Genomic DNA, 14905 nt, shown 5'->3' on the forward strand with positions numbered 1-14905 from the left:
CATTTGTAAAGCTAATTTGGAACTCTCCTGACTCTATTACCTAAGCAGAAAGGGAAATGGAGTTTGAATCTGAAGCTTTGAAGCTGTGCCACATTCATTTAGCCAGCACATACCAAGCAATTAGCATAGTATAGTTTGTATACTTTAGATGTGGAAGACAGCATTGAGAAAAACATTTCTCCATTTAAATGTGGATCTCTCTCCAGGCTTTTTAGAGAGATGGAAACATAATGGGTCTTCACCATGTAGTTAGTCATTTCTACATGGACTTATAGACATGTATAAGGAAACATTGGCCAATAAAGTATACAAAGAGCTAATTAACCCTAGAGGAGAGTTCATTAACGTGTAGTGGTTCATTTAAAATATAACAATTAAAATGTAAATAGGTCATGGTATCTGTGGGTTCATTTAACTTCAAAATGGAGTTTTTAAATACTTCTTAAATATAAATAAGTATAATATTTTTTGTATAGAAATGATGTCTGGTTGCAACCAAAGGATGCCATTCCTTGTATCAACAGAGCCAGAAAAATTAGAAAAAAAGATGTGTTTACTGAATAATGACTGAGATAGGTAATAGGGCATGCAGATAGTAGGCTTGTTAGAAATAACCGGGCATACTTCCTTATTTGATGGATACACAAAGTAAGGCTGGCAGGTATGGCTCAACTGATACAGAGTGATAGGCAGACCAAAATTCTTATGGTGCCATTACCTGTTTTTTAAGATTCCCTTTGCAGGAAAAATGAAGCCACTAAGAGACACCCTTTGGTCTCATTCTCCTCATCCTTTAAATGATTGAGAGTTGAACGGAGGACCTTGTACAGTACCTTTCATTCGGTTTCCCTTTTCTTTGGGTGTGGCTTTCCAAAGGGAGGAAGCAAGTGGAGGGCCCAGTGCTCATCTTGTTTCCATCCATTCATTAGATGAAATAATGTCTGTCTTTTGCAGCAAATGCATCTGTTCCCCACTTTGAAAGCAGTGGTTATGCCTGATGGGCATTGCTCATCCAACCACGTTTGTAGAAACAATGATTTTGCGGGTTGATCACAGTACAGTCTGTGAAAGCTGAAATCCTTTTGGGCTATGTTATCAGTTGTACAGTGTTTATTTGTCCCTGCCAGGCCATAGGTACTTTATTAGATGTTGGAAATCAAAGATAGTTTTATTTCAATGAACAGATTCTCAGAATAGTGGCCAGTGGGGGATAGATTTGTATATATACCATATGATAGATGCATACGTACCACTGGACAGAGGACTCAAGGATGACAGAGACAATTTTGTAACTCTTGCAGTGAGGTGAACTCTTCATGCTCATTTGTAATGATCTAGCCAAAACATTGGTCTAACTATAAAACATAGTATTTAAAGGAAGTGACTATAACTTTGGTTCTTTAAACCTGATCAAAGTGATGAATGTGTTCTGTTATTAAAGATTCAGTCATATTAGCATTGGAATAAAATGTGAAATTTCTTTCTCTGGCCCTTTTCTCACCAGTCTCCCCAGGGAGGAATGGCATCTAATAGTGTGTTTGTAGCAGTATCTGGAAAGCTGGAAATGTCAGAGACTTTGGATTTGAAATAGGAGGGGCTGCATAATACAAAAGTTAATAAATTATGCAGAATAAGAAATGCTCTGATTTAAAGTTGATACATGACATTAGGGGGTTCCTTGAAGTTTGCCTGATGAAGGTGGTGTTTTCTGTACTTCAGGTTTCTTTTCTTTTTTTAAAAATCAGTTTTTGGACATACAAAGGCAGTAGGTCCTTGGGTGCAGCCTTATTTATTTTCTATTTCTGTCTACTGCAAATGTGTAGTGTAGAGTGGCTGCTTAAGGAAAATTGAATGATGGAAAGAAAGGAAAACCATTATATTGATGTTCATAGACCATATGTTCTTTCTTTTACTTGTGCAAAAAAGTTGTGAGATGAAGCATGAGAGAGAGAGTGAGAGAAAGAGTTTTGTGATTTCTGCAGAAGAACTTGTTCTGTATTGTTTTAACTATTTAAATTGAGAAGTAAGTTACACATATATCTTGTTTTAATTTTGAGTAATGCTTTCCTGTTTTAAAATCAAAATAGAAAATAATTACAGTAAAAAAGTAATTACAGTAAAAGAAAATCTTCTGTAGACTCCTCTCTGAGTCCCTGTACTTGAAGAACAACTTTAGTTTTTGTTTTTGTTTATGGTAGTGGGGCCTGAACTCTGGGCTGGGTGCTGTCCCTCAGCTCTTCAGCTCAAGGCTAGCGCTCTACCACTTGAGCCACAGAGCCACTTCTGGCTTTTTCTGCTTATGTGATGCTGAGGAATCGAACCCAGGGCCTCATGCATGCAAGGCAAGCGCTCTACCACTGAGCCACCTTCCAGCCCCATTGGAGAACAACTTTTAATCTCCTTTAATCTGATGCATATTTTTTATTAACATAAAGAAATTGTACAAGGAGAATTTCATTGTGATACTTCCACACATGTATACAGTGTATTTGAACTTTTAATTTTTAACAGTTTATTTTGTCTTTATCTTCATTTCTATTTTGTCTTTCTTTCCTTTTTGCCTTTTTCCCTTTATTCTTCTGGGGTTGATTGCAGGGCCTGACTTCCAAGCATGCACTCTATGACTAAGATAACCCCTACCCTGCTGTTTCTTGATTTATCATTGTAATCATTCCTGTTACAGAAGAAAGTCATTCAGTGTTTGGTGGCATATGTTTTCACATCTTCTTATTCTAGTATAATTATGTTGGGACTTATATTCAAATCAGTCTTGTTTAGGGTATGTAAACAATGGCTTGTTTGTTCTCCCGAGTCAAGTTGTGGGCAATGTTTACTGGACTGTTTTAATTTTACTAAGGCTACTCATTGATTCTTTTCTCCCATTTGCTGTGCTCTCTGTGCCTTTCCCTGAACTCTAAGCACTTGAATTGATCACACTTACAAAGGGTTTTGAAATTCCTACTTCATTGTTTCTTTCTATTCACTGTTGCTTTTCAGAAGTATGGTCACTCTGCTCACAGTTACTATGCACAGACTTGTTTTTTGTTTTTCATTCTGGAAACTTTTAGGCTTAATTTCCCTTATTTTAGGATTGAAAACATTTACAAAGTAATTTTTTTTTGGTCATTCTTGGGGTTTGAACTCAGAGCCTAAGCACTGTACCTGAGCTCTTTTTCTCAAGGCTAGTGCTCTACCATTTTGAGCCATAGCGCCCTTCCAGTTTTCGAGTGGTTAATTGGAGATAAACGTCTCAGAGAGACTTTTCTGCCCAGGTTGGCTTTGAACTACAATCCTCTGATCTCAGCCTCCTTCCTGAGTAGCTAGGATTGTAGGCATGAGCCACTGGTGCCCAGCTACAAAGGACATGTTTAACTTTAGTTTTCTCTTCTTGCTAAAGACATTTGGGTTTATCAATATGGAAATGATTGTCATTGTGCAAGGAAAATCCAGTTTTAAAAGATGACTCTAACAGTCAAATAAAAAAAGAAATACTTTAGAGCTCAGAGTGCCTTAAATATTGATGAATAAAACAGTGAAATGTGAAAAAAAGATGATGTAAACTTTGATAACTACCTCAACATATTTTAAAAAGGATCTGAAGGAAACAATTAGAGCTTCATTGGGTTTCCTTATACTTATATTTGGTGCAGTGACTTAAAGTCTTTCAGATGCATTTGGGTGAGAGATATATAGTGTGGACCCATAGGAGGGTTCTATGGCTTTGGTCTGTTGTTGGGCACACAAAACAGTACCTGTAGAATAGCTTGTCCCCAGCCCCTTCCTCTCTGCCCACTCCCCAATGACTTGAAGGATTTTTCTTGTAAGAAATTTTCCAGGATGCCTTCAGAGAGACAGACTGGGAGAGTCTAGATTCTCTTCCACTTCATGGTAGAACAGGCCTCTATGTTGTGGCTTTCTACAATCAAGTTGATACTTCATTAATGCTCCATTAAATTCACAACTGAGGTTTCCATGCAGTCTGTCCTTTGGAGTTGGACCTTCTCTGGTTCTATCTCTTGCTAATGGGCTTGGAACCTTTGTTCCTTCCATGAACCTGTGCTTAGCAGGCTTGGCAGGATGCTCTTCCATGAGTGGGCCTGAGATGGGCCGTGTCCTGCTCTGAAGTGCTGTCCTGGCCCTGGCTACAGCCCCATTAACTCCATGTTGATGATGAAGGGATAATAATGAACAGAGAGGGGGCTGAGGGTTTGCTTTGATTCTTCTCATATTGTTCACAAGTATACATCTACCATTTTTCCATGGGTCAGAAAGTTTAGCTTTTATAGTCTCTTCCTTTGGAGCAGATAACTGAAGATTTGTATCTTCTAGAGCTTCATTTTCTGTGATGCACAATGGATCGAGGAGACACAGTAGTTAACTGTTGTAATCTCCTCAGTTTCTCTTCTTCAGTGGTTCTCCTTGGCCAGCTTCTTCTGAGCAGCAGGACACTGGCATGTCCTGGTTTCTCAGATTTGCATTTGAGAACTTTGCCTCAGAGAAGGGCTGAAATCTCTCTTTGCTTCCTGGTTCAAAAATCTTGAAGCTCTGATTTATTTCTGTGTTCATGTCATGTTTTGGTTTGGTCATGTGTTCATGACTGCAAATGTTGACTGTTTTTGTGAGCCAAGGGTTGTTCTGAGGTTGAGGTATTTTATCTTACTGAAATGTAAAAATGATTGTAGCAGGGAGACAAATGGAAAAATGATAATAATGGCCCTACTTTGAAAGCGAGTATGTTTCTGGAGCAGCAATGATTTGAATTCAAGCATTTGACTTTGGTGTTGCTGACAATCGCTGTTTATGTAGTAAACCTTGCTGGTGCCAAGGAGAATAGATTCCTCAAGGGCTGTAGTGTGCAGGTGCAGAAACACTAAAGGATCAGAGTATGCTGTGTTACGGAGAAGTGGAGTGGGCAAACCTCAGTTTCTTATGCATGTGTTCTCTTACCCCTCTTCTCTCTGGATGCAGGTAGCACTATGCTGGGGCTGTGTGATACTTCAGGGTGGAAAGGATTCCCACCCTCTTTACATCTGGCCCAACCAGAGAGGGGGTGGGAGGAGCAGGTGTTCTCATGTTTGTGTGTGTGTTAAGGATGGGCTGCTCTTTGGTCCTCTCCTGGGAAGTCATACTGAGACGTCCTTTCTAGCAGTGGGGTACTTTTTCCTAGTTCTTTCTGGGTTATTGCTTAAATTAAATACCTCCATAGGTTGCACATTGGAGACAGCTGTGCCATACTTTCTAACTAGAAGCAAAGTGAAAACCAATGCATGAATTATGACTTTCTTTTTTCTCTCTGTCTCCAAGATTATCCAGAAGGCAATAATTCAAGTGATTATCTTGTTCAAACCACAACGTATCTCCCGGAAAACTTCACATATTCACCATACCTTCCCTGTCCAGAAAAACTGCCTTACATGCGTAAGTGTGAGATATTTTGATTTTACTGTTTACTGGTGTTATAATGAAGGAACAAAAGCCATGTGATTCATGCAGGGTCAGATCATCATTACTGTGGGTATGAGGTTCATATTATATAGTGTGTTACTGTATTTGGGGAGGTAAAATACTGTCCTGGAGGTGGATGATTGAAAAATTAGAAAAAAAATGCAGGAGAGGAAATGTCACATACCTATGCTTCTCTTTCCTAAATTTAAAAACGAATACTTTGGTTTACACCCAGATTGATTTCTAGTAGCTCTTAAGAGAATAATAATAACTGGTCTTCTTTTTGGATATATTAAGGGACAGTAAGATTAATATAGTCTTTTGTGTTTTTATTTTGCAGGGGGCAGGTTGCTTTTGTTGTTACTGTTGTTAAGACAAAGTCTTTGCTATGTAGCCCAATCTAGTTTTGAACTTAAGAGCCTCCTGTTTCAACCTTACAAGTGATGGGATTATATAGGTGTGTACTGCTATACTCAAAGCTAAAGTCCTTTTGGCGGCCATCTCAATGCTAGTTCTCTATTCCCCCCAGCCCAAGAAGTAACTAATTTCTATTATGAGTTTGGCCTGTATTTATGTAATTTATTTAAATTTTTATATAGATAGAAAATGCACTTTCAAAGCTTTAAAAAATTGTAAGTGATGTTAAATGTACATTTCAGGCCAGGCGCTGGTGGCTCATACCTATAATGCTAGTACTCAGGAGGCTGAGATCTGAGGATCTAGGTTCAAAGCCAGTCTGGGCAAGAAAGTCCCTAAAACTCTCATCTCCGATTAAACACCAGAAAACCAGAAGTGGCTCTGAGGCTCAAAGTGGTAGAGTACTAGCCTTGAGCTACAGAGCTCAAGGACAGAGTCTAGGCCCTGAGTTCAAGTCCCATGACTGACAAAAAAGTACATTCCATTATGTGATATTTTTTTTTAAAGTTACTTTATGGAGAGCTACTCACGTTGTTATATAAACTTTTATTACTCTTCACTATTGTAGAACATGTCTTCATAGAAATGTGCCACCTTTCAATTAGCCTGCTTCCTATGTTAGCCTGCTTCTTAGCTGATAGACAATGACACACACACACACACACACACACACACACACACACACACACACACACTTTTTTTCAGTGACAAAATAGCAAAAAACAAATCAAACAAAAAAACCCACAAAGCATCCTGGTTTTATTTTTGATCTTCCATTGGAGAGCAGTGAGCATATTTGAGATTCTTCTGTGCACATGCATGTATGTGCTTACGAGTTGATGCCTTGTGCAGAAGAACTGTTTCATTCTCTGAATTCTAGTTTCAGTAGCACCAAAGTACACCACAAATTTTCATTGTAATAGTTCTGAGGCCAGGCTGCTGATCTTTGGTCCACAGTCTGAGGCTCCTGATCACAAGGAGTCATATATTACATTCCTGGCTGCAGTTGAATTGCATAGACCCTCCAACTTTCTGGCTTTACTGGTCTATTCAGAGGTCGGGCACTAGTTTTGGGGAGAAAAGTGATTCTGATCTCTGTGAATACCCCCGTGAAAAATGAAGAAGTGATTTATTTAGCCACATGTTTTTCATAATTTTGTTATTACAGCCTTGTTTTCCCGAAAGTGAATGTTTTTCTCTGTGCATTACTAAATGAAACTCTTGGGTAATATTCTGTTGAAATATTGGTTACAGTAATTTCATCTTCATAATTTGCATTTTCAGGATTTGATAGTTTTAGAAAATCTTTCCTTGGTATAGTTACCCTTTTCTCAACTAGTGTTTTAGGAATGCTAATTAAACTGCTTGATAAAGAGTGTCTGCAAGACCATCATGCTAGGCGGTCCCCTCCTCCATTCCTCAGCTCCTTATAAATACCTCCCTTCAGGTTGGTGCTTGAGACTGTGTCATAGCTGCTGTGGCTGCCCTTCCTTTGCTGGGGGTCTGGCTGCTGCTTCTCCTTGCTCCTGCTTCCCTTTGGCTACTACACTCTTTTGCAGGAGAGGATCATACCAGTTTTTCAGCTGCCTTTTCATAGCAGACCTCCTTGTGAGCTGCCACCTTTCGGTCCAGCACCAATCCCATTTCCAGTTAATGGTGGCCAGAATGGCTGGATTAATGGGAAGGAAAGACAACCTGAGTATAAGTAGCACTTGGGAAAAAGAACCACAAGTATAACCAGTGTAATAAGACAGTATAATAAGTCAAGAGGGCCTTGTGTGAGCTGTCCTGAAGAGCCTTTTCACTGTGATCTCTGCAAAGCAGAGCCTTCCTGTAGCTAGCTGCAAAACCTGGGATACTTCAGAGTATTATGTGAGGTTAAAGCTCATATGAAGTAGAGCTCAGTGCTTGAAGTTGATGGTGTTCATTTGATTCTCCCTTACCTTCTCCCTGCTTCTGTGAATGAGGGAGCCAGATTTCATAATGATCTAGGGAATGAAAAACCCAGGAGAAATGTATGAACTTGTTTTATACTTAGCCATTCATTTGTTTTAAAATTAACAGGGTATTTCCCACTGGTGTTACGGAACAGCATAATCAAATACCTAAGTGTAATATCTTGTTATAATGACAAAATAATTGAATCTCTTTCCTCCCCAAATAATTGAGGGATTCTGTTTGAGAATAAAACCATTCATGCAAGAATGATTTAATTTATCTAAATCATCAAAAATGAAGTTAAAATTGATGTGCTTGATTATCTTAGGTGAAGATCTTTTAAAAAATTTATTTCTAACTAGTATAGCAATGGGACTGCCAGTAGTGGATTAATATAAGGTAGTTTGAATTTTTCAAACTGGAATTTAGAAAATGCACTTCATGGATTTCAGCAGTGTTTAATATTCAATAGTGGTCAATTATAGTTTGCAACCTGTGTCTTTTAATGTGTATTACTTATAAAGAATATGAGTGACTTCTTCATTACTGTCAGTATTTATAGACTCTCCAGAGGGCAAATCCACTTTCACTTTCAGCTTTATTGAATTTATATAAGATTCCTTTGTGCTAACCAAGTAAAATAGGGAGGACTGGGGGGGGGCGGGGGGGGGGGGGGATGGGAAGGGATGGGAAGGGGAAACAAAGGAGGAGGCTATAATGCTTGATAAGAAATGTACTCATTATCTTGCCCATGTAATTGTAACCCCTCTGTACAGTATTTTCACAATAAAAAAAAAGAAATTTTACCTTATCTAGAAAAAAAATAGAAACAGTAAGTGCTTAGCATAGATGTTTTTATTTGGATTTTTCTGGGTGAATTAGCAATGGGAGTGGATTATGTCAATAGTACATTGTGCATTAAAGCAAAGGCAAGCATGCTTTTAGTTTTCCTTTCCTTTTATTCTTACTTATAATACATTAGCTGTTATACAGAATACTGCTATTTGTGGAATAATTTCTTTTGTAATTTAACCCTGATACTTTCTATAATTACTAACCTTATGAATATAACAAAATCTGTAGAGGCTTTTTGATACGGATTTAAACAATTGAAATGAAAAACAGCAAACAGGGGAAGTATAAGCAAATAAATTCCAGAAAAGCTCAAATAATGCTTAGTACTACAAACTATCACGTGTATGTTTACTACAGAAAGAGGTAGGCGCCATTGTAGGGTAAACAAGCCATTGTTGAGCATACACAGAAGGCCTGGGTATTCACTGTGGCAGAGCAGGAACAAAGGGAGTATGGTTCTATAATGCAGGTAGGTTACCTGCTTCAGGTAACACCTAGAGAAAGGCAGCAAGCTGCTGGGAAAAGCACAGGATGAAGCAAAAGGGAGACAGTGAGGAAGAGAACAATGGGACTGGGTATTCAAGATGGTTCTGTAAGTGGCAGAGAGGGCAGGGGCTCAGGCCAGAGGAGCTGGGGGTTCCTGCAATGGAAAGGGGTTCACTCCAGTTGGAGTGTGTGTATAAGTGGGGGCTGTGAGAGGTGAACAGCTTGTATAAACACTGAGGGCTTGTATAAGCCCACCCAGGAGATGGGCTGCAGGGGCAGCAAAGCCCTAAGATTGTATCCAGAGGATTGATTGTGAACCTATGTGCATTTCTCTCAGGTAAGAATACACAATTTTCTTTTTTGGTGTTTTAATTTTTTAATTAAGATTTCCTTAATAGAGTAATTGTATAAAGAGGTTTCAGGGTTTTACAGATTAGATCTGAAGTACAGTGCCTCTTGATCAATATCACCCTTTCATGGTTCTTCTCCATCTTTCAAGTTCAGCGTTTACATAATGTACATGGAATGTACAATGTCATTAGACTGTATTTGCTCACCCTTCCTTACTCCATTTATGACCGCCCTCCTCCCCTCTTCCCTGAAAAACATGTTTCAACCTTAGTCAATTTTTATGCATAACTTCCACATATGAGAGAAAACATGCACCATTGTCTATCTGAGCCTGACTTCACCTAACATAATTTTTTTTCTAGGCCCAACTATTTCCCTGCAAATGACAAAGTGTTATTATATTATTATTTTATTATGTATTATTCTTTCTGATAGTGTGTATTTATCACATTTTCTTGATCTACTTATCTGTTGTAGGGCATCTGGGCTGTTTTCTTAACTAGGCTTTTGGAGAGTACACAATTTTCTAAGGACCTTGGGGCAAAAAAGAATAAACTAAAAACCAAACAAAAACACTGTTCTAGGAGAATGAAGAACCACTGAAGGTCTGGACAGATGAATGATCAAACAGGCCTGTGCTTTGCAAAGACTATGTATATAAGAAGTTGAAAAAATGGGACTGGGAAGTTGACTTAGTGATAGAGTGCTTGCCTTGCATGCGAGGCCCTGGGTTCCATTCCTCAGCACCACATAAGCAAAAAATAGCTGGAAGTGGTGCTGCGGCTTAAGTAGTAGGGCGCTAGCCTTGAGCTGAAGAACTGAGGGACAGCGCCCAGGCCCAGAGTTCAGCCCCCACAACCGACAAAAAAAAAAAAAAGAAGTTGAAAAAATGAAAGTGAAAGAGAAGATGCTAGAATCAGCATCACCAGTGAGGAACATATTGCAGTGGGCCAAAAGGATAGGACAAGACATGTGCCAAGTCAGTGGCATTGGAAAGAGAGGCCCCCCAAAAGAAGCTTCTGGGTGCACTAAGCCCCAATGAAGGGCTAATTTTCAGCTTTCTGGAAATAAGCAGGGCAGGATGACATCATGCTTGGAGAGCAAGGAGAACAGTATTAAGTTCATTTGGTAGTTTTGTTTGAAGTGCAAGAGAATTAATGTGGGGTATGGATGTTGCAAAGGGATATGAACTGGAGATAAGAGGAAGTGGGACAGGAAGAAGGCTAAGAAGGGGGCCAGAGAGGATCAGCACTTATGTGGCTGAGGAGTGGTCTGTAGAAGAGGGAACTAAGAGATATGCAGAAGTCAACTGGCAGTGTCCTGGGAGCCACTAGGGGAAGAGTGTTCCAAGGAAAGCAGGTTGAATGAGGAACTGAAAAGGCCATTGAATTCGACACAGGAAATTCATGCAAGCTATCTCAGTAGTGTGGTGGGTTAGGCAAAGCGTACTCTGTGGAAAACTAAGTCATATGTATCTTTTTCAAAAGAAGTTTGGTGGGAAAGAGGAGAATGGGGAGGAGAGGGGTTCACTGAAGGACTCTTAGGAAGAGATGGCTGAGAGATTGTGTTAGGCATGAAAGAAAGTGTAGGAAGAAGAGGGACCAGATGGAACTCAGCATAGAGACAGTGGAAGGAAGCAGTGCTGCAGTTTGGATGGTGGTAAGGGTAACTTTTCCTTGAGGCAACTGAAAGGCAGTCTCTTTGGATATGACATAGAGAAAGTGAAATCCTTATTTTAACATTCTGATAAAGTAAGACACCTTTTGTTCAGGGGTAGGAGTCGGGGTAGGGGAGGCAGCTGAGAAGGACTGAATAGCTTGAGGGCAAGGGTGAATATTTTACAATTTTTTGTAGAGAATTAAAAGTGAAGCAAAAGGTGACTGACTAGATAATCAAGAAAGTCCTCCTGGGAGCCATACATCAATGACAGTTTTGGAGGCCATAACCAGACGTGGTCATCCTAATGGTGGGATTAGTCTGTGTGGTTATATGATTTTTCTTCAGTGGTGTTTATTAGGTGGAGAATTCAGCCATTGAAAGCCATTGCTCCAAGGTTGGGATTGACCATCCAGGTGTTGCATGTCCAAAAAGGACAAGAAATAATGGTGTTGGTGAACATGTAGTATCACGATGTGCACAGGAACCACTATACTTTAGTCAGCAGGAATGCAGGCTATCTATCACATGTGTGGGTTCTTGGCGGCAGACCATGGAATATACTTTATATGGTTTAAGAAGGTAATGAATCTATAGGAAAGGACTAGGGAACCCACAGAGATACTAGGTGTCCAGAGAGTTGGACTCAGACATTGAACAGTACAAATAAGACCACATCCCACCCGTGGTGTTCACATCTGCAGATAGAGTGTCACTGCTTGGAGCCACAAGCTGTGCCACTACTTTTCCTGAAAAGTAGTTTTTCAAAGTTCCCCTGTTTTCAGGTTATTACTGCTTTTTCTCAGTCCCTTTGAGTGTATCTGGTCCTGTAACTGCTCAGCCAAGCAGCCGAAATGTTCCGAGATAAAGTTAGTGGGCACAGACATGATTCATGGGCATCTGCAGAATCTCCAGATTAGCAAACCATTTTATTTTTAAAAGGCCAGATAGAAGGAAATAAGGAGGTGGCAGTGAAGACTTCTCTCCATCAGGCTGGGCACAGAATTAACCTGGGAAAGGAACGAGGCTTTATGCAAGAGTTCTGTGGCATTGAAGGGCAGTTGTTTCCAGGGTGACTGTTGGGATGTGGAAACAGAGTTGATGCCCAGTGATGCTGTATGGGACTGGGAAGGCATCTATTGTAAGGCTGCTGTGAATTGGAAGGTGGTGTGGCTAGAGGCATAACGTGTATAGGAGGTGGATTTATAGAAGGTGGAAGAAGTAGCTGGAGACTTGTAAAGTGCAGGTGTGAGTGTATAGATAACTTTTTTTTATGTGCCCTTCATTCAGCAAAATTTGAAAGGAATAATACTGGTTAAAGTGAGTTGTGCTGGAAGTGATGGTATTCTATACAATCATTGAAGACATCAATGGAAATTTCCTGGCAATTTAATGGCTCCAGAAAACACGTATGACAAGGCAGGAGGAGCAGATGATAAACTATAAACTATTTTAGTAAGCAGACATATTGTTAATTTTATAATGGCTTTTTTGGGAACAAGAATGAATCAGTGCATTTTAAGGCACACATTGTAGAGTGTGATCCTGAGTTAGCCTGCCAAAACATGAATGAACGTGTATGTCAGAACTAAGGAAATACAGACGGAGTAGCTGTTGATTATGACTCTGAAGGAGATTTTCAGTTTATCAATCTCTGGGGAGTAGGATGATAATTTGAAGAAGTCTAATGAAGGGTAAGGCCCCTAAAAGTGGGCTAAGGGTTCATCAGGTGTGTTATCAGACAAAATTGGGAACAGAGAACAGTGACTGTTAACTGGAGGTTACAGTTAGTCACTAAGAGTAAATCAAGACAGAACTATAAGCAAGGGAGGAAAATGGATATAAATTGTGTACTATGGTCAGCCAAGAGTTTGAGCAATTGCCTGGCTATTATTTTGGGTAATCTGTATACATGACACACCTTTTATATAAAAGACATGGGAATGTCTTTTATAAAGGGAGTGGAAATGAGGTGGTAAAGGCAGAGTGGCACAGAAATGGACAGACAGCTTTGTTGTGCTTACCTACTTGTCCTTCATCTATTCATCCTGTGTCCTGTTATTATACAGGGGATATTCGTGTGTGTATGTGTGTGTGTGTGTGTGTGTGTGTGTGTGTGTGTGTGTGTGTGAGACTTAAACCACATTTTTAAAAAAAATTAGAAAGCTCACCTAAAGAATAGTTGAGTAAGACGTCATTTGTTAAACAGAAGTTACAAATTATGGATGTTGAGAAGGCATTTTAAATAGACAGTGTCTAGTGCTGCTTTCAGAGGGGGCCATAGGTGACCAATGAAAGAATGATTCAGAGCCATTCAGCCTCAGAGCTGTGCTAGAAGGCAGTACGGAGAATGGGAGCGGAAATGTGCCATTTACCAGAATTCTTTCTGACCCTGGAGAAGAATCCACCCAAAGGACATTTCAGGGAGAAATTCAGGTCTTTCACACAGTGTGGTTAACAGCTTTGGGGTTGTGCACATTTAAAGCCCTGAGGGCAAAACAGTGATAATGGTTAGAGAATTCCAATTATGCTTTTTATGCCAGAAAACCAGGTAAAGGCTCCAGATTGAAGAAATCATGTAAAAGTGTTGGTTTATGGAGAAAAGAATTCTCTGCTTTACGTTTTATTAGACACATAAGAAGATTTGTAAATATATAGTCCACGTTGTATTGGTTAAAGAATTATATTTTAATAGAAAAAAATCTTGAATTATATCATGTAATATATCACATGACAATAGGCTTGTTGTTTGGCGCCAAGCATACCTAACAGTTCGTGTCCATTTTCCCCAGAGGAGAAACACTGTTGTATTTCTTATAAAGGCAGCATTAGGAAAGTGTAGTAAATGTTCTTAACCAGTGGTGCAGTGAACTCTTCTTAAAGAAATAGTCGGCACAGGAAGCTTGGCTATCCTGAAGGATAGGTAGCTTTACGTTGTCTGGAATTCCCTGCCCTTCATCTTTCTCTGTGGGTGCTTGGCAGATCTTCTCCCAGGCTTTCAGTTCTTGTACTCTTCCACTTTGAACCTAGCCAATTCCATTTAATGACACTTATTATAATAAATGACATTGTTCACATTTGTTCCCTGATTGATCACACCATCTAGTGAATGGATTTCAGTCAGTATGTTTGTTTATCTATTTATTTTTATGTACTTTTGTGCTGGGCTTTAGCTCTGAGGGCCTGGGCAGTGATACTGAGCTTTTTCTTGCTGAAGGCTAGCACTCTTGTCACTTGATCCACACCCTCACATTGAGCTTTTTGGTTGTTAACTGCAGATGAGAGTCTCAGAAACTTTCCTGTATGGGGTAGCTTCCAACTTTGATCCTTAAATCTCAGTCTCCTGAGAGGCTAAAATTACAGATATGAGCCACCAGCACTTGGCTGCTTATTTTATTTTTTGTCAATTGTGGGGCGTGAACTCAAGGGCCTAGACACTGTCCCTGAGCATTTTTGCTCAAGGCTTGCACTTTACCACTTTGAGCCACAGCTCCACTTCTGATTTTCTGGTGGTTAATTAGACATGAGTCTCTTGGACTTTCCTGCTCAGGCTAGCTTCAAACTACAATCCTCAGATCTCAGCCTCCTGAGTAGCTAAGATTATAGGTGTGAGCCACTGGGCACCAGCTTTTTTTTTTTTTAATGCTTTTTTTACTGTTATTGTGAAGATGATGTACAGAGGGGTTATAGTTATATAAGTCAAATAAAAAGTACATTTCTTTTTTTTTTTTTTGGTCCGGTTGTGGGGCCTGAACTC

General features: G+C 39.6%; 1 protein-coding gene across 1 annotated transcript in view; it reads left to right on the forward strand.

Moving 5' to 3' along the window:
- Positions 1 to 14905, forward strand: part of B4galt6 (UDP-Gal:betaGlcNAc beta 1,4- galactosyltransferase, polypeptide 6) — a 72943-nt gene that overhangs the window by 20202 nt on the left and 37836 nt on the right. The window contains exon 3 of the mRNA XM_013014955.1: positions 5305 to 5418. Coding sequence (XP_012870409.1) covers positions 5305 to 5418 — 114 coding nt within the window. The remainder of the gene's footprint in view (positions 1 to 5304; positions 5419 to 14905) is intronic.

Source organism: Dipodomys ordii, unplaced genomic scaffold (genome assembly GCF_000151885.1).
Source record: "Dipodomys ordii isolate 6190 unplaced genomic scaffold, Dord_2.0 Scaffold25, whole genome shotgun sequence".
Classification (NCBI taxonomy): Eukaryota; Metazoa; Chordata; class Mammalia; order Rodentia; family Heteromyidae; genus Dipodomys; species Dipodomys ordii.